At 41.5% G+C, this 20,144-nt stretch overlaps 1 protein-coding gene across 5 annotated transcripts in view; it reads right to left on the bottom strand.

Moving 5' to 3' along the window:
- Window positions 1-5,657: 5,657 nt before the first annotated feature.
- The window catches only part of LOC131103955 (rho GTPase-activating protein 6), a 41,852-nt gene continuing 27,365 nt past the window's right edge, over window positions 5,658-20,144 (bottom strand). For 3 of the 5 annotated variants that reach the window (XM_058050536.2, XM_058050538.2, XM_058050540.2), the window contains 13 exons: window positions 17,609-17,768; window positions 15,590-15,661; window positions 13,829-13,977; window positions 13,615-13,743; window positions 13,331-13,526; window positions 13,156-13,211; window positions 12,640-12,790; window positions 12,427-12,575; window positions 12,005-12,184; window positions 11,300-11,391; window positions 11,052-11,227; window positions 10,875-10,958; window positions 5,658-8,843 (listed from right to left, as the gene is read on the bottom strand). In XM_058050536.2, the coding sequence (XP_057906519.2) occupies window positions 8,272-8,843; window positions 10,875-10,958; window positions 11,052-11,227; window positions 11,300-11,391; window positions 12,005-12,184; window positions 12,427-12,575; window positions 12,640-12,790; window positions 13,156-13,211; window positions 13,331-13,526; window positions 13,615-13,743; window positions 13,829-13,977; window positions 15,590-15,661; window positions 17,609-17,768 (2,166 nt within the window). In that variant the 3' untranslated portion in view covers window positions 5,658-8,271. Of the gene's footprint in view, window positions 8,844-10,874; window positions 11,228-11,299; window positions 11,392-12,004; window positions 12,185-12,426; window positions 12,576-12,639; window positions 12,791-13,155; window positions 13,212-13,330; window positions 13,527-13,614; window positions 13,744-13,828; window positions 13,978-15,589; window positions 15,662-17,608; window positions 17,769-20,144 lie in introns of all 5 variants that reach the window. The other 2 variants (XM_058050533.2, XM_058050535.2) reach the window with 1 other exon arrangement.

A 20,144-nucleotide genomic window follows, 5' to 3' on the forward strand; every position in this document is an offset into this window, starting at 1 on the left:
AAGGCAAGTTATTTACATTCAGCATTTCCTTTTAGGACCAGTGCTGGAATAAAAATCAATAACATGTGCTAACATCAAGGTTTCATGATTTAGGGCTTTCTGTGAAAGTGGTACTACAGAATTGGCTTCCGCATTCGGAATTATTTTATGATTGTAAAAGGTCTGACATGACAGCATCGCATCTTTCATGCAGTGCATTAGTCAACGGGAACAATAAATAGCTGCTTCTGTTTACCACTTGAATAAATCAGCAGTGTATGGAGGCAAAGTGGAGAGGTTGTAATGTCCTTAGGGATGAACTGTGGCAAGTATATAACGGCAGACGGCCTTGCCAGAAATTCATCTGACTGCGTCGCCTCTAGCCCGTGCAACGGAAACACGGTTGACCTATTTTGCCCCTGTTAGTGCGACGCTGTTCGCGGCTTTCCAGTCTGTTGGCGATCCTAATCTAGTTGCACAATATATGGCGATAGTGACATTGACAGTCCCTTTGCTGCGAAGAATGTAGACTCAATCTCTGTGATATCTGGAGTGTTATTCCCCTGTCTCCTCTGATGCTGGAATGTCATGAATGGATTCCACTCGCCGTATTACTCTAGTTACTAGTGTGCATCCAGCTCTTCTGTAAGCCTTCATAACCCCAGGCCCGGCTGAAAGACCTTGGCGCATGCATGCAGGGAAGGGCAGGCATGTCATGATGGTGAACTCATGCTCGCCAGCTTTTTCTGTCCCACTCTCTAGACTCTTAAACTGCAGTTAATGATAATATACATGACAGGCTTAGAGTTGCGAGACTGATATGTGAAATGCAAGTGTGGTGGGTGACATGGAAAAGGATGTCTTACTATGACTGGCTCGCAGGGTTTCAAAGTGGTCATTCAATGACAAAGTTATAGCCTGCATTGTATAGCGTGTATACTGTGGTTCCCCAGCATTCAACAATTAGTCCGAAAAGATGCTTGTTGATAAAAGGTGTCATCTCTAGGCAAAAAATCTCTATATTTGCTTCATCATCTCCCGGCAATTCCCAATTGAGATCATGTTGAGAGCTTCAAAAAAAAAAAAAAAACACCATCCACTTCCCGACATGATTTTTTAATGCACTCCGATTGCAGTGATGTATTTCTACTTCTGTAGAAGTCTTTATTTTTACTTTTACCTCTGGACAATGCAGCCTCTTGGCTCTCAAGAAGCATTAAGATGAATCCGTCAGAGGGGAAGATAATCTCAAGAGGAGATGTGAGGCTCTCAAAACCTCCCATGAAATGTTAAACAGTTTTTCAGCGCCTTTTATCCAAGAGGCGGCACTGGCAGTCGCGCTAAACAAGCTCACGAGTTTCACTCGGTGGTATGCAACACTTTTGTTCCATTTGTAGCTTGTTTGAGTTGACACGCCAAAACCTAGAGCGTGTGTGGAAAGTATGAGTTTAGCTGTATTTTTATATGAAAGCAAAGGATTATTCAACAGATACAGTGAACTTGTCATGCTTTTTTTTATCAGTGATCATTAGAATGCTTAAAGGTTTAGAACTCCAAGAACTGTCAGAGATACTCTTTTTCAGAACAGCTAAATCCAACCAAACGTCAGAGAAGCCAGCAGGTCATGCAAAGGGCAATTTAGTCGAACCTGAAAAAGTATGTAACATTTAATGAGCTTACATTTCCAGCTGTTTCACGCGATATGTAGATGTCTTTGGCAGATGTGGCGCACACACCCACACACATGCAGATGTTAATGTACAGCACAAACAAACTTGAAGAGTTTTAATATGGTCAGGGGGCTATTTTGAAAGAGACAGCCTAATATGGGACTCAGATCCTTGAGTTTATGGACAAGACTTTACTCAACACACACACACCCTCACTCTTAGTCACTTTTTCCACTCTCTTGCCAGCAGCCTGTGACCTTCTTTTGGCATCTTATTGAGCTACAATTTTCCAGGAGTCGCCGCTCTTTAAAAATGCTTTGAGTTGAATTTTCCCTTCAATGTCTTATATATAGTCAGAGTAATTTCTGTAATTTGTAGGATCCTTACTTAAAGGAACAGATAGCTGCCTGATGCTGGGTTGTAACAGTAAGGCATTCCCATGGTTCCAATGCATTTGACCTGAGAATTGTTCAGCGTTACTTTGTCTCCCATCGACTATCGTCTGTCCATTGTTGTGTTCCAGCGTGCATATTGTTTTCAGAAGTCAAACTCTTTACTTAAGTGGCCCCACCAACTTATCACCAAAATCCGACCAGAACTCAGCTCACGGGATGGAGTGGGGGGTAGGTCACTGTTGATGCACTACACTGTTGATGGGGATGCCATAAAGGTTCAAGTCAAAAAATCTGAACTATCCCTTTAATTTACAGCCATTACCATAGCGCTCATGAAAAAGGTCATATGGCAGAGGGGCATTCCCATGACAACTTGGTGCCATATCCAAAGAGCTCCGCTGTAGACTCATGTGCCCTGCTGTTAAGTAATTCATGAAACATTCTTTTCTTTGAAAAATCAAATGGAAAAGAGGAAGAAAGACAGCATGGGAGAACAACCAAGAGCCTTGACAATCAAAGATTAATATGGCTGCTGTGTCGGTACGGGTAACCCTTTGTTAGTCTGTGTGAATTTTCACATTCTTTGGCCTACATGTCAGAAAACCTTGGTACAACTTCCCTTGGCAAGCATAGGTACAACAAAACAAAATCGCACAGAGAAGTCTAATTCAAGATTCCGACCCACCTTGCTGTCAGCCTGATGTGATTAATCATGCTGCCAAGGACTAATATTACAATGACAAAATACCCAACTCTGCGTCTTCTGTGTTCCTGCCACATCCTCCACATGACATGAAGCAGCATGCACACAACAACCTTTAAGTATTAATATTTTACAAAGCCTGTTGCGCTGGCCTGCAGCATACGAAGCATCAAACAATAGAATCTGCATTATTCATCCATTACACATTCACCAGTGTCTTACTCTGAGAGAGAAAGGGAACATTTCCAAATATCCTCCCCATCCTCGGATGCATTGACTTGATCCAGCACTATCTTCTAATTAGGTAAACGTCACTGAATAATGCATTACTCATTAAACAGCTCAAAATGCCAGAAGCTGTTTGGTTTGGAATTACCAAAAATCTTCCTTCTCTTGCTGGTTTCTCAACATAAACACGCATCATGTATGTGTAATAGGTCCAAATCCCCTTGCGGGCATGGGTAATTGATTTATTTAAGGCTAATTATCAAAGCTTGCTATTCAAATAAGCATGAATAAGTGTGGTGTTTATACATTATCAAACTGTGGCAGTATGTCTTCACAGTTCGGCATGGAGCGTGGATAACCCGCACAAGTGTGAAACAGGATGATGTGGGGATAAGTAAGTCAACAAAAGAGTGTCTCAAGAAGAAGAACATTAAGATACGGACTGGTGTTGCCAGTCTCTGGACCTTAATCCCATAGAAAATATGAGCTGGGAAGTGAATCATTAACTCGCCAAGTAACAGCCTCAAAACCATCAGGGTTTTGGAGAGTGCCTGAAAAGAGGAGTAGAACAAAACCATCCTGAGATGTACGTAAACCTGGTGACCAACTGTGAATCCTCAGGTTATGTACAAGTTCCATTCCTGGATCTGTGCTGAGTCGAGTTTTGGTGACACATGACACGGTTACAATGTAGTGGCAGTGATTTGGCGTGAGTGGTTTGTTCCAGGGGAGGGGCTGAGAAGTAGGGTGAATGGCAGCCTCTGCTGGCCACAGCGATTACTCTTTCTGTTGCAGTATGGCATCCATTTTAATGAAGCTTGGAAAACAACAACTGAGAAAAACAGTCTTAAGTCCAAAAATGTTGGGATCCATTGCCTCTCAGTAACCACAGTGACTCTTCCTTTCTTTCATCCTAAGTCAACTGGGATAGCCTTCATCTTCCTTTTGACCCCCTAAGTGGTAGAAGGTGGATCTCAAGTTCGGCCGCAAACAGTTCTGAGGGCAATTTGTATAATACAGCAAAATCTATTGATAGATATCATATAATATCTGAATCTGTAAGATTCTGTAAGACTGTAAGATTCCCCAACATTTCAAACTGCAGGCCAGTTTGGGGGGTGGGGTGGGGGGGCATTCATAAAGCAACACCAACGAGTGAAGCGACTAATGAAGTCCTTGTGTGAGCACATTCCTTTCATCATGAGTGCAACCATGTGTTTCTAAGTAAGCAAGCCTTTCGCAGATGCAATGGGATGCTGAAATTTGATTGTTTTTGTTTCCTGACATGCATGAACACCTCATTCCCTGCAGGGTACCATTGCACAAAGATAAGGGATTAAGCCGGGATATCTTGGTTATTCTGGCTCAATTTATCCATTATCCAGTTGCACAAAAGTCAGATAGTAGAGAGAGTGGGATATGTTACAATATAGGTTATCATGGAGATTTATTCTGTGGAGCTCCAGTATCTATTTGATCTCATCATCATACCGATTATGCAATTGGACTTGGCATTTTAGCACGATTACAGAAAGGCTTTCAGTTTCTCCAAGTTTTGTGCAAAGGACAACGTAAAAACCTGGCAGGCATCTTGACTGTGTTTTTAGCATGATGGAATAAGCTCAAGGTGTTCTTTGATTTCTCTGTGAATAATGCTTGATAACTGAAGGCATTGCAGATGGGCGATCATGGAGTATGGTGATGCTCCAAATTAGCATTTTTTTGGACTCATTCACTTTTGTCATTCTTTTAATAGAAACAGACTTGTTGAAATAAAGTTAACTTTGTTAAGATGCCAAGTTCCACAAAGTTCCATTCCCAAGTGGGCTTGCTTCCAGAGAAATTTGAACATTGTAACAAAAGAGAAGTAAAGAGGCACAGTCAGTGCATCGTGTCCAAAGCTTCAGTCATCACAATTAATCAGAAGGGGTTCCAGCAAAGATGGCGGTGCAGCAAATGACAGAACTATCTTTGTGACTAACGTGAGCACGAAAATGAGCTGGTGACCATGTAGCTGCAGTCAGAGGCAACTCTCATACTTCATTGATTTACTAGTCAAGTGAAACAGGGAAATTAATACATATACATACATTCATAAGTAATACTTTTGAGCAGTTGTATGTTTTAGTTTATTAAAACCATGCAAACACGAGGGCACCTTTTTTGTTACAATTTTACAAGATGTAAAAGTTGTAATCTAACGTCCTAAATTCATAATTTTATAGGAATGATTTTACATTAGGAGGAAAAATCATTTTAGTCGCATAATGTTGAAAGGATGACTTTCAAAAGACTAAGATTAATATTAGGAGAAATAAACTAGGGATGGTGGACGCCTGTTTTGTCTGAGAATCAATATTAGTATGAACAAAATAAATTAAAGTTGTTCTTTTTGGAAATTAGGTTATGGGGAAAGTTAATAATATGCGATATATAAGTGATTGTCATTTTGAAAAGAAATTTACAAGAAAAAAGTTGAAATAGTTGAGAAAAAAGTTGGATTGCAACAAGAAAAAAGCTGCCATTTTATTGAGCATGAAATCGTATGAGGAAAAATTTATTTTTGAACGCGCAATCAAAACAGCATCACTGGTGATATAAAGGCACATTTACATTTAATGCAGCTAAATGGTCAAATTGGTCATTTTGCTTTGCCGAAATAAATCACCCCAACACAAGATATGAACTATAAACCATATTTAATTCCACTGTAGCATACCGATGACACATGGTACAAAAAAGGCCAATCAGCAAAAAATGGCATTACAACTGGACAACTCCACTCATGTCCAAAACAATGGCACGCTGGTATTTAAAACCAGGAACACAACACTTGAACCATTTGTATGCATATAATATATATACATTTTCCACTTTTACATTTTCCGATAAAAAAACATACATTCTGTATATCACTACACTCATAGAAGCACATTTGCTAAACATTTAACAAAATATAAACCTTTTGTGGAGTGGAGCATAACATAAGGCCTGTTAAATTCCTACCTTAAATGGGTATTTTTCTTAAAGCAGCAGATTTCTCCAGCTGCCTAGAGCGGATAGCCTGTTTTTGAAAGCAGTATAGTGAACCTTTTTCCTGCTTTGAGTACTAAAGCACTAAACGTACCCTTGAGTAACCGACCAATTATTTGTACACCAAAAAATGTACACTAATATTCATGCAGTTTACCTCGTTATTGTGAAAAGTACTGACACTTTGTTCTTTTAAACAACCATTGGAAACATATACTAGCAGGTGGCGTTCTATTTATATATTGTGTTGAAAACACTGTAATCTTGAGCCAGTTGTAATTAGTCCCTTTAACACCGTAGAACCTGTTCACATAAGCAGCAAAAAGACCGACACTAGATGGCGCCAGATTCTAACCACAATTTATGGACGACTTCCTGATATTTCCTTAGCCCTTCAAAGAAATACAAATACACCATTTCAGAATTTGTGAATTATTTGCCAGCAAATATCCACCGGATTAAATCTTTGGAGACCTCCTGTCCAGCTTGGCTTTTGTGTTTCAATTAGAAGTGCTGTTTCAAACTAAAACACTCTTAACCCTCACCAACTTGGCATTAACCATTCTAATAATAAAGGTTCCCATTTCTTATTGTGTTAAATGTATTTGGAGGAGTTATGTAGGTCCGTTGGAAAGACAAAAAGAAACCTTTCTACACTTGGGGTAACTAAAAAGCATCTTAATAATTGGATTGCTAGTTTCTTATCAGATTAAATGGGCATTTTAGCCGTTATCTGTTTAACCCCCTTGTTTTGCAAAATGGAGTCATGTGACTATACACCCGAACCTCAGGTTTTGTATGCCTCAGGTTTCATACAACATTGCACTTCTGTCTGTTGGACTTCTATTGTATTGTTCAGCAAAATCAAGGGCCCAAACAAAGCACCCTATGCACAGCGGACTCTGACCCAGTCCACACGGAAACGTTCCTGGATTTTTTTTTCCTGATTAGTAAATAGTTGCATGCAGACGGAATGGATTGTTGGGTGAAAATGATAATATGTAAGACACACATGTGCCGCTGTAGACTGACACACAGAACCACGTGAGTCGCAAACCATACAAGAAAAAGGCATAAAATCTGTCGTCGTCCACTTTCCAGGGCTCGTCTAAACTGATGCCCAAGTGGAATTACTTTGGTGAGGAGAATGGCGACCGGGTGAGTTATGTCAGTTCAAGTATTCAGATATTTTGTCGTACCAGTGGAAGAATTTAGTTTAAAATACAGTTTGCCAGAACACAGTTTCCGTGTGAATGAAAGGCTGGAGCGAAAAAAACATTTCCGTGTGGACAGCCCCTCACTGTCTGTGTGCTGAATAACCCGCTACGAGGCCGAAGAAAGACACGTTAAATTGTACTTATTCTTGATCAAACAAATTTTTTGTTAATGTTTTTGATGAATTGGATCTACATTCCAACGGGAAAAATTGCCCTAGTTTTCGTACATTTTGGTTAACAAATTCAATGACAAAAACCAAGGTTTCATCATTGTTGCCTGGTTTCAACAAATGTGTGTGTATGTGTGTGTGTATTTCATAGACTATGTCATATACAGTTAGAATATTATGTTTCGTCTGTCACAGCATAGTTTGTGTATTTTAAGCCAGGAGTTAAAATGGATACTTTCAGAAATACTATGCAAATGTTCTCGGCCTGCCTGGTAACCCCTGAACAAATACATAAAAAATATCTTTAAGTAAAAATCAATACATATTTGGCACTTACCTTATAGTGCAACAAGTGGTATACTTACAGCTGAGTGCTTTGATATTACGATTACATTCAACACTGAGGACAACATTTACATTAAAGGCTTGAAGAATGAGTTGAGCTAGTTTTGGCGAATGAAACATTTCATCAGTTTGAAGAGCTCCTTTCGTGGCACATATAAGAATTCGGTTTATAGCAGTTGCAAAAGTTGCTCTTTTACTAACTTAACAGCTATTGTTCGCCACTGAGAGAAACTGTAAATGGCTGCACGGCACCAGAATGGTATTTATGGCAATGCTCTGAAGAGTTGTGGTGATTTTTGAGGTATTTCTGGTGGGCATTTTCCACATGTCGGGCAGAAACTATATGCAAACATAGAAAAGAGTGTGGTGGCTCATGGATGGTTCAAAGTTCATAGAAGGCAGCAGCTTAACATGTAAACAACAATGCCGTGGCGTGAACATGCTGGCGGATCCAGATACGGACCAGATGGAAAGATGAAGCCGTGTGATTGTCATGGGTGAGTCAAATCTGGCATGAAGCTGGACTTGATCTCACACCAGAGTCTCCGGCAACGTGTCTGCATTTTCTGAAGATAGCAGCTGCCAGATTTGCCAACGGTCCCTCTGCCATTCCTGCCACTCTGAGGTGTGCGGCGTCATCGTCCCATCTGAGTTTTTCTGCTCTGCACTTGGCTTTCTGCGCTGCAGAGGGTGCTGCTGAGCTGACGCAAGCTGAGGTGAACTTTGACAAGCGGCCAGTCGGTGATGAGCGTTATAAGGAGGAGGGCAACGGCTTCCGGTGAGAATGGCAGAGCTGCCCTCGTTAGTGTTCACCCTGCCCTTCGGGCCAGACGTCGGTGTGGCTCCATGCTGGGCCCCCACTGTTCGGTTCACAAGCGATGATGCTGATGCAACACCGATGCCCGGCTGCAGGTGCGGGCGCCTCATGCTCACATGAGGGCTGGTGCACATGCGGGTCACCGGCGGGTGGGGTCTGCACTCAGCAATGCAAGGCGCTGTTCTTGTCATTTGCGCCATCGGCTGGTGTCTGCTGTCACCATGGAGTCCATCAAGTCCCTCCTGTGAGCTGCGGGAGCTTCCTTCTGACACGTTGCCATGGGAACCTAGTAACACAATATATTAGTGAAGTTAATTCAAGACTGTCAAGTACAGGATACTATATAGACAGTTTACCACAGCATAGCATTTTATTTCAATGTTTTCATTTTTCCATCTGTTTATACAGTGAAGAAAATAAGTATTTGAACACCCTGCTATTTTGCTATTTCTCCCACTTAGAAATCATGGAGGGGTCTGAAATTTTCATCGTAGGTGCATGTCCACTGTGAGAGAGATAAACTAAAAAGAAAAATCCAGAAATCACAATGCATGATTTTTTAACAATTTATTTGTGTGATACAGCTGCAAATAAGTATTTGAACACCTGAGAAAATGAATGTTAATATTTGGTACAGTAGCCTTTGTTTGCTATTACAGAGGTCAAACGTTTCCTGTAGTTTTTCACCAGGTTTGCACACACTGCAGGAGGGATCTTGGCCCACTCCTCCACACAGATCTTCTCTAGATCAGTCAGGTTTCTGGGCTGTCGCTGAGAAACACGGAGTTTGAGCTCCCTCCAAAGATTTTCGATTGGGTTCAGGTCTGGAGACTGGCTGGGCCATGGTAGAACCTTGATATGCTTCTTACGGAGCCACTCCTTGGTTTTCCTGGCTGTGTGCTTCGGGTCGTTGTCGTGTTGGAAGACCCAGCCACGACCCATCTTCAATGCTCTGACAGAGGGAAGGAGGTTGTTCCCCAAAATCTCACAATACACGGCCCCAGTCATCCTCTCTTTAATGCAGTGCACTCGTCCTGTCCCATGTGCAGAAAAACACCCCCAAAGCATGATGCTACCACCCCCATGCTTCACAGTAGGGATGGTGTTCTTCGGATTGTACTCTTCATTCTTCTTCCTCCAAACACGCTTATTGGAATTATGACCAAAAAGTTCTATTTTGGTCTCATCTGACCATAAAACTTTCTCCCATGACTCCTCTGTATCATCCAAATGGTCATATGCAAACTTAAGACGGGCCTTGACATGTGCTGGTTTAAGCAGGGGAACCTTTCGTGCCATGCATGATTTCACATCATGACGTCTTAGTGTATTACCTACAGTAACCTTGGAAACGGTGGTCCCAGCTCTTTTCAGGTCATTGACCAAGTCCTGTCGTGTAGTTCTGGGCTGATTCCTCACCTTTCTTAGAATCATTGAGACCCCACGAGGTGATATCTTGCATGGGGCTCCACTCCGATTGAGATTGACCGTCATGTTTAGCTTCTTCCATTTTCTAATGATAGCTCCAACAGTGGACCTTTTTTCACCAAGCTGCTTGGTAATTGCTCCGTAGCCCTTTCCAGCCTTGTGGAGGTGTACAATTTTGTCTCTGGTGTCTTTGGACAGCTCTTTGGTCTTCGCCATGTTACAAGTTAAAGTCTTACTGATTGTATGGGGTGGACAGGTGTCTTTATGCAGCTAACGACCTCAAACAGGTGCATCTGATTCAGGATGATACATGGAGTGCAGGTGGACTTCTAATGGGCAGACTAACAGGTCTTTCAGGGTCAGAATTCTAGATGATACACAGGTGTTCAAATACTTATTTGCAGCTGTATCACACAAATAAATTGTTAAAAAATCATGCATTGTGATTTCTGGATTTTTCTTTTTAGTTTATCTCTCTCACAGTGGACATGCACCTACGATGAAAATTTCAGACCCCTCCATGATTTCTAAGTGGGAGAAATAGCAAAATAGCAGGGTGTTCAAATACTTATTTTCTTCACTGTAGGTCACAAACTCTGGTTTGATTTGTGTTTTGCATGAAGTAAGAGTGCATTCCTCTCGGATCAATTAATCCTTTTTATTTTGTTCCCTTGAGGGGAAATTTTCTTTTCATTCTTCATTTTTGTCCATTTGCAATGTTTGCTGATGTTATTATTTTGCTAAAGCACAACGTCAGCAAATACTGTATGTTGCTTTGTGTGTTTGTTTGTAGGTGTGCGTCTACAACAAAAAAATGTGATATTCAGTGTCAAGGTTGACAGACTGAAGCACCGAGGCTAAGACCATTGTTATGATGAAATCTGCCCACCTGTGTATGTTTGGTCTTTCAGTGTTGGTTTGAGAGTTGCGTGCCATGTTCCCCAGATGTTTGCATGCTCCTCCGATATACTGTCTAAAGGAAGCAAACAAGAAACAAGGTCGAATGATGGACATGACGCCCCTTGCATGAAAAGCAAGTCAGACGTTTGGTCCAGGAATAGATCACCTGGTGCAGACCAGCTGTCGGCTCCCGGCTTTCCTGCCTCCCCTCGCCGTTCGCGCAGGATGGGGGAATTGTTGTCATAGGGGGACACTTCCCCGCTGGACACTTTGTTGGAGTCGCTGGAGGAGTGGCGCTCACTCAGAGTGAACGGATCCTCAGACTGGTGGAGATCAGGACTCCTGCAAGGAAGACAAAATCAGGCTGAAAGAGTGGATGAAACAGGATGACAAAATGTTTTATGCGGAACTCACTGTGATGCTTTTCGCCTCAGGAGGTAGTCCACTACATCTGGATCGGTCTCCAGTAGACTCATCAAAACTTCATTTTGGAGGTCAGGTGGGACCTAAACAAAAAAACAATTTGGATTAATGACTTCAAAATGTAAAATCTCCCAGGTCATTTCGCAAACTGAGGCAGGTCTGTCTTCATTTCCTGCTTTGTTGATAGATTTTTAATCAATACACACATGGGATGATTTACATAAGACCTTACAGATGTCATCTTTCCATTTCATTCTAATAAGACCCTTAATCTTACCAAGACACAAAGAAGTTTGATGTGATTAATTGGCTTACTGTAGGAATGTAAGCCTCAGGGGAGTGGCAGTGGCAGATTACAAAACATTATGGTTTAAAGTTTTGGACCTGAAATGACCCAAGCCTGCTTGTCTGCACCGTTGGAGAATCTTGAGAAGAGACAGGAACAAAGCAAGCGAAGAAGAAGGTAATCCGTGCAAAATCGTGACCTCTCTTGACACAACACGAGGGATTTCATGCCTGAATTTTCCCTTTTACTTTGGAAAGAAGCCGTTCAAGTGTCTGGGCGAACGTTTCTTGATGTTTTTTTCAGACATTTGGCACCACGCACACCACTGACAAAACAAGTCTGTTTCTGTCTACACAAAAATGTGAAAGTGCATCAGCTGACATAAAAAGTGAAGATGAGAGTTGACTGACCATGAAGAGTGTCTGGTAGCTGGCGATCATCCGCTGCAGCGCCGCAATGACGGCGGTGCTTTCCTCGGCTCGTGCAAAGCTTTGGACACTGAACTCCTTGTCTGAGGATTTTAGTTTATGGAGTAGGTTGGGACCAAAGATGGTGGCAAGGTTCAAGGAAGTCATCTTGTTTCCTGTGATCTGTAAAGAGCAAGACAAACTGGTTGGCGCAGCTTGGTTCGAGTTGTCTAGCGTGGTATGACACCCTGAACGGGTATGGGTGATTGATGAGACGATGGCACAATGATCATGCCAGGTTTCAAGATTCATTATTTAAGCTGTCAAACCTGATGTTCCTCCCTTTCTCTTGCCCACCCAAATAAAGACATGGAAAGTCACTCAAAAGACACATAACACTCTAACATTGTGAGTGATGACCTCACCTCTTGTCCATCCTTGTCCTGCTGGTCATGGGCGTGGTCAGCCACAGTGGACAGGAATTCCAGCAGGCGATGAAGAGTGTCACTGTTGCATACTGGGAGCAGGTAGACCAATAGCTGGGTGACATTGTGCTGCTCATCTGGATCCAACACTGTAACAGCAAGACGGTCAGATGACAAGCGGAGGTGTCCATTAAAGCGCACATTAAAGCGTACATGTAGTATTTATGAAGGCAGTGTACAGCTCCTTGGTGAGGAGTGGGTCAGGCATGTCCCTGAGGAACTCCTTCAGCAAGGCGGCCACGTCGTGGACGCTGTGCTCCTCATCTAATTGGACATCAAAGCCGCGGTCAAACTCCTCACGCAACTGAAGCAGAACAAAAAGTCAAGAATATGATTGATTTTTGTAAAGTGTGTAACTGTACATCGTTGTGTGTAGTGTGTTTTCGCTCAATTTAAATTTTCAGTTCAATATGTTTAATACCGTGTCCTGTAATTTATGTTTCTGTTAATGAAATACAGTGCAAATGGCGATTCATTGTGGTTAATTTGCAAACTGATTTATTAAAAAATAAAAAAAATAAAATAATTTGACAGCCCTAATTACAGTACCTTTCTGGCAATACCAAACAAAACTGCGCCTCTTCATTGTAAAGTCATTTTTAGCATTAATTACAAATAATAAAATGATTACATGTGAAATAATGAAATCATGCATAACGCAACACACACCTGTCGAACTCTTTTCTTGGAACTTCCAACTCTGAAAATTCCGACAGTGTGCAAACCTAAGTATCAAAAAGGGGATAAAAGCCAACACATTACGATAACTGCAGAATGATTCAAGTTATTGCAGACATTAAACTTCTGCCTATGACACAACAGTGAATGTATCTGCACAGCCTACCGTATTTCTCAATATGTTGGCAACAGCTGTCGACCACACGGGGCACCTGGCGGTATATAGGGTTGAGGCTCAAACGTTTGTCCCTTTGTTTCTCCTTCTTATTTGGTGTCTCTGCAGGCAGCGAAAGCTGCAGCGCCTCCAGCAGACGAGACTGGTTGTCGTCCAGGTCAGTGATCGAATCCACTGACATCCCACCCTGAGGCCAAAGCGAGCATTTTTAGTCTAGAACTATACAGACAGACAACACATCTAAACCCCTTTTAAATTACGCTTGGCCATCTCACCCGTCTGCGCACTCGTGGTGCAGCTTCAGGTGTGTTGGGGGATGTTGACTCATTGGCTGTTTCTGATGTGGAGCTCAATGAGGAGTTGCTGCTTGAGAGTTCCTTATTCGACGGCCGCTTGGTGGCAAACTGTTGATGATGCAACAGTTTGACTTGGCAACCTGCTTTTGAATAAACGTACATTGTTAGGTGTTAGCTGTGCATGCATATTGACCTGTAGGATGGAGGAAACGAGGTCAGAGGAGTCCTTGTGCTCCTCTCGCTGTGGTGGATCCTGACGATAGCTGTCCTGGCGCTGCCTGTGCGTCTTGTCGTTCGCAATGACCTGCGAGAGGGGTATACTAAAGGCTTGAGGGACACCCTCTGGAAGATTAAAAAAAAAGAAGTGAAGATATATTACAAGGGCTCAGAACTAAAATCATGCAATGCTTTAGCAGCTGGAAAGGACAAAAACCAAACTCTGCTGGAACAATCCATTGGCTACGTAAAAGCTTTTTTATGTGCTACTTGTAAAATCCTAAAAAACAGTACTACCACAGATGTGAATTGTTAAGACGTCACAGAATGTTATTTGGATTGAAAAAAATGACAATATGATTCACACTAATTGTTGTGCCTTCGACCACAATAACAAAACTTTATTGGCCCTCACCAACAATCAATGTCATATTCTGCATGAAGGTCATTTTCTTCTTTTTGACTTTTGCAGGACATGCAAGAAAATAAGGAAAGGAAAGACAGAGCTGCATCCCATAACCACAACTGAAAGGCTTGTGGTTCAACATGACCACAAACATGGCTGTACTCTGCACACCACAGCAGCATGAACATCTGGTAAACACAAGGTCTGTCACATGCAGATCTGCACGTCTGCATAGGGGCACCATCTGGGCTGCATGATCCATCCATGCCAAGACCACATCCATCAAACCATGTCAGAGTCTCCTCAGAGGCAATGTCGTCACTGACAAGTGTTCTAAAACTTGAGAGGGAATAAATCAGGTTTTACCTTTCTTGATGTAAATTTGCCAGTTGTTCAAAAGCCCATGAGTCATAACTGCCCGAATGTTCCCTTTTGCACAATATAAATCCAATCCATTATTATTATCACTTCATTTTCTTCCTCTTATTCTTCCTGAAGAAGTCTGCAGAGCAGTGCACAGTTAAACTTGACAAAGTAAAGATCCAAACAGTCAACTTTGATCTGCTTGTGTTTCAACCATCCACACCTATGGGCAGTTTAAAGTCACCAATTAATCTAAAATGCCTGTTTTTGGAATGCGAAGTGCGGTAAAAAAACCTACGCGGACAGGGAGAACATGTCAACTCCACACAGAGATGACAGAAATGCCCAATAGTGTTTCAAACCCAGATCTCCTGACAGTGTGGCCAAAATGCTAAGCACTTGCACCGTGCAGCAACATCCCTAGTCTTTCCATCTCAACACTGAAAACAATGACCTGTATGTAACACTTGGTTGTTTTTACACTTTGATTGTTGTGTAAATGTACTCTATACCTGAGTGAAGTTACTGCTTTTCCCTTTCAGGTGATAAATTAAGGGTGGTTGCAGCCTGTGATTGTGCAATGCCAGCGAGCGTGAAGAACCTGACACTGTCCTGCAAAGATGCCTGAGAGCATCAGCTCATTCTTAAATTTCAATGCATCTTTACTAAGATCAGGGCACAGACTGACAACTTAGATAAGAAAATCCTGTTTCACATCATCTCCACCCTAAAAGACCAGTAGTATGTTCTGCAGCCAAATATGCTGTTCTCAGCATGCAGTCCGTTCACTTAATAGGAATACAAAACTGTAAACAGACACTTAATTTTTATAGCCTCCCTGTTCACTTGCGCCTGAAGACTGTCTTGCCAGAGGAGGGCAGGGGCTGACTTGTGGCAGCAAGGGGACAAATACACGTTAAAGCGGACAAATAGATGTTAAAATACATGTTATAAAAGACCATGGCATACCTTTGTCCTTACTCTTCTCTTTGGCTAAAGAATCCAGCTTCCTTCTGAGCGACTTTTTCCTTTTCTGTCCATCTGTGCAGGAACAAAAGACAATAACTAACCATCTGGACAACAAGATATCTTTTTCCAATGTTGTTGTATTCAGTTATTTGTAAAATGACTAAAGAATGCAGACGTAACCCGGAGGATGCACAAAAATCTGCAATTGTAGCATTAGTCTTCCCGACACAGATTAAAATTTCAAAGCTTTAATTTGAACATGTTGTTAAAGAGTAAAGCCCCTAACATTCCAGGATTTATTTGTCTCAATCACCCTAAAATGCATACCCTAAATAAATGTAAGTCTGTCAGGAGTACAACATGGCTCTGGGCTCTTTTGAAAGCTAACAAGCTGCGATGTTATCCACACTCAGAAAATGTGCTGCTGATTACAAGGAGTTTGAATACATTGAGAACAATAGTTTTGTTTTCTTTAAGTTTTGTCTGGATTTTTTTTGTGCCTTTTTTTGTGCCGTGACAATAACTAGTTTGGTGTTGCATACTAGAAAACAAAAAGGGCCATAGCTTGAGTTTTTACCTAATCCCATTTCAAAATTCCCAATGATATAAGAATTTAGTACTATACATAGATTTTCCTAAAGTTAGGAATCTGACATTCCTAATGTGTTAATTTGGAGACTTTAAGTCACCCTTTGTCAAAGTTTTAACTCACTCATGCAAACACAGCTCCATGGCATTCGAACACTTCAAAAAATAATGGGTATATCATTTGAACAGTTAAGGGGTTTAATGGGTTGTTGTGCCTACCCTTTCCAGTTCATAGTCATAATAGATTTTATTATAATAATAATAGGTCATGAACAGGTCATGAATTAACCTTTCTGGGCTACTAGTATTCAATATGAGACACAAGTACATGTGAGTACTCTCCTACAGTCTTTAGAAAGGAGGGAAGGGGGCACCACAGTCAGCTGTCAACATGATAAATGACACAAAAAATTGTTGAAGATGAGAGTTGTGACACATAGATGTTTTAAAGGTTGTGCCGTCCTATATCCTGACGACGCAACCCCGGTCTGAACCCCAGATGTTCTCCTGTATTGAATGAGTCACTCATCCATCTCCCACTAAACATGCCAGAGTAGCATTAGCCACTTATGTCATACGGTTTCAGTTTCCCAAGTCTCCAGGCATTACTGACAAATCTGCAAAGCTTCAACATTACCGGTGTTTGATTTTCACCACGTTCCTTTTCCCCACAAACAACAAAATGGAGGTGAAAGGAGAATTGAGAGAAGAGGAGGTAGGACGCAGAGAGGAATTGGTGTGTAAAAGAAGAGAAGGAAGATGTAAAGGGCAGCAAAAAAAAGAATTGGAGTATAGATGGGAAATGCTTTTGATTTTTGACAGTTTTGCAAAGCCAAACAGAAATCTTCCAAACTTTGGAGACCCATTCAGTAGGTCTCCAAGCAGTCAATATTGCGTTTTCTCAAGCTTTGGAATAACTTTTACATGCGCATGTTTCTAAATTTGTCCTAATTGATAGCACATTTTAGACGAATGTCGCTCAGCAATTTCAGTTGCATTTAAAGGTGGACGCAATGACTCAAAACGAGGATGGCATTATGTTGAAAATGTATTGCTGTAATTCCAGACAGATAGTTGAAACATATTTAACTTCATGATAACACAAAAATATGAGCTATATTATAGTTATTTTATGAGGAACCAATGTATAGGATTTCAAAGCACCACAAAAGAAAAGACAATCATTTAGGAAATTAAGACGAACGTTATGCACATGGCCCTGATAACCTGATGTTTAATATAATTGATAATAATGAAATACATTATATTATCCTGATTATAAAATAAAATGCTGAAGTATTGAAGTGCTTCATTGTGTTTTTCATGTATATTTTTAGTCCGGATATGTGCGTAATGGTCAGTGTCATTTAAAATGCACACGTCCACTTGAAAAGCTATCCAAGTGTGCAGGACAAACGCATGTGATCCCACCTTTTGGCAAAGTTATCTGGCATCCAACATCATAGTCTTGGTGCAAGCGGGTGAAGGCCACTTCCTGAAGTCTGGCTCTCTCCAGTTCTGAAAGACTCTGAATGGCGACCGAAGTCAGACGTACACTCTGGCCAGACAGACTGCTCCATGTGAAGTCACCCTGGGGTGGGGAGACAAAACATATCTTGTCAGAGTCACCTTGGTTCCTCCTTGCTAGCCCTGGAACCACAATAAAGGTGATATAAACACATTTGAGGACACTTGTCAGCACTTTGTCTGGATAAGGCATTCGGATAATTGGTGCGTCTGTCAAGGCTCCCCATTACCACTCCTCTCAGAGGACACAAAGGAATTCATGACCAGAGAGTGATTCATGGAAGCCAACTGGGTCTGAGGGCTACCAGAAATATATTAAAATTCAATGACATTTGTATGACAGAATAAGCTGCAACGTAAACCTGGCTGCTGCAGAAAAATGAGGATGATGACTCAGACAATTGGAAACTCATGTCCCTCTCGTATGAAATGCCTTCTTACACTTTTTCGTCTCTGATCTTGTGAAGCGTTTGGTTTTAGAATGCTGGCACACAGCTCTCTGTTGCCGTCCAGTAGCGATTCCAAAATTTTGTCTGATCACCACCCACCAATATGTCAACATACCACAGGTTTCATAGGTTGATTCATGAGAACTCAAGCTTATCCATCCCAATCAGGGATCCTGCTGAGCAGGACCAGTTTGACTGAGAAGGGGCCTCTTATATGTCTTTTTCAACTATTTGTCACCTTTTTTGGCAGCACTTGTGAGAGTATTTGTGACTGCACTGCACATTGAGTGGGGTCCAAAACTATGGGTGTTCCAATCAGGTTTTTTTTGCATATGATTTTGAGTATCGGCCGATCCAATATTTCTATCATACATTAAAGTCAGCATCTGCTGCTTCGTCTTTCGGCTATGTTGCCTGGATAAACTGGCTGTATGATGTTGGGTGTTTGTTTTTGAGGTATCGTTTGTTGTGTTGAATGCAGCCTTTTCCTTCCCACTTCTTGTAATCCCATCCATTTTCTTTTCTTTACTTTTTTACTTTACCGCGTACACTCATTAGGATTGTAGGGGGTAGGCTGGAGCCTATACCAGCTGACTTCAGACAAAAAATGAGGTACAATCTGGACTGGTTGCTCTTGAACCGCAGGCACAGTCGCACGTCCAGCTCAAGCTGCTTCAGTGCTCTGCTGTTTCGATTGACGGCATTCAACCAATAGTGTCAATGCAGCAACATGTTGCTGTTCTGTATGGTATGGTATGCATCCATCAAGTTGTCTATTTGTCACAATTTAGGTTGCTTTTCTGCACTTGTTCCTGTTTTGCATTGGCAGCTGATGGATGTCACAGTGGAAAAAGTGCCGTGTTGACTGAATCTTCACCATGCAGTCAAATGACTCACGCATACGGTGAGCTGTAGCATGTAATTGCGTGTTCTATTTTCAGACAAAGGGATGAAAGAATATACTTGTTTCCGTGGCAATACAGAGACAGCCCAAAGGGCCAGGGAGTGAAAGAAATATTGCTATGGCAACACATCTGCAACACACCAGCAGTGAGCACTTGTTGCTATGATGCGCTGCATAAATTATTCTCAATCAGAAGGTCTCTCAATGTGACGAAGTTGAATCTGTCCCTAATGGATCACTACAGTAACACAAAATGTACAGTATACTGTAGTTTTTCATCAACGTTGGACACACACACTTCCACTCAATCTTTTCCATCAGTATTGTCCTCTATGCCTGAAGCAGTATGTATTGAATGCAATGTATTACAAGCGCCTATATGCACTCACTCTATCAGTAAATGCATGTGTGTAAGTAAACATCAGTGTTTCAACACTGTTCAATGACCCCTGGTGTAAAGACAATTAAAAACCTCCATCGTATTCACATTTTTATCCAAACAATGCAGTTGGTGCGTACAAACTACTGTGTTTTACTATGTTGTTTCTCTATGCAGACACACCAAGATGGATTAACTAATCCATGGTGTCATTAGTATGACCACAAACTTATCATGTGACTGCATTGTACCTATGGGATGTAACTGCAGTCAAAAATATGAAAAAACACTTGCACATCTGGTCAAGTCCAAATTGTCTTTCTGGCCAGCTTTAGACACAATTGCGTACAGCGTGTGCTGTGATATTCCAGGCAGGTACAAGAGGCCCAGATTGTAGAAACAGATACCCGAGGAAGGTTTGGGAAATTCTCGATGTGCTTTTCATCAAGTTTTCATTTTATTTTTCCACTACCTTGAAATGACCCCCGAGCAGAGTTTCTGTCCTCCAAGTTGAAGTGGAAAAAATATGTTCCTTTTTTTGTATGTCTTTTCTAGGTTTCCTTTGTGCATGTCATAGATTCCTTTTACTGACATGAAACCATCTTATGGTTAACATCTGTTTGCAATTACTGACCACCTTGACTCATCAGCCAACACTCTTCTGTGTGTGTGTGTGTGTGTGTGTTTGTACATGTACCTGTCTGAAAG

Source organism: Doryrhamphus excisus, linkage group LG15 (assembly GCF_037039965.1).
Source record: "Doryrhamphus excisus strain RoL-2023G ecotype Guam linkage group LG15, RoL_Dexc_Guam_v1.1, whole genome shotgun sequence".
Classification (NCBI taxonomy): Eukaryota; Metazoa; Chordata; class Actinopteri; order Syngnathiformes; family Syngnathidae; genus Doryrhamphus; species Doryrhamphus excisus.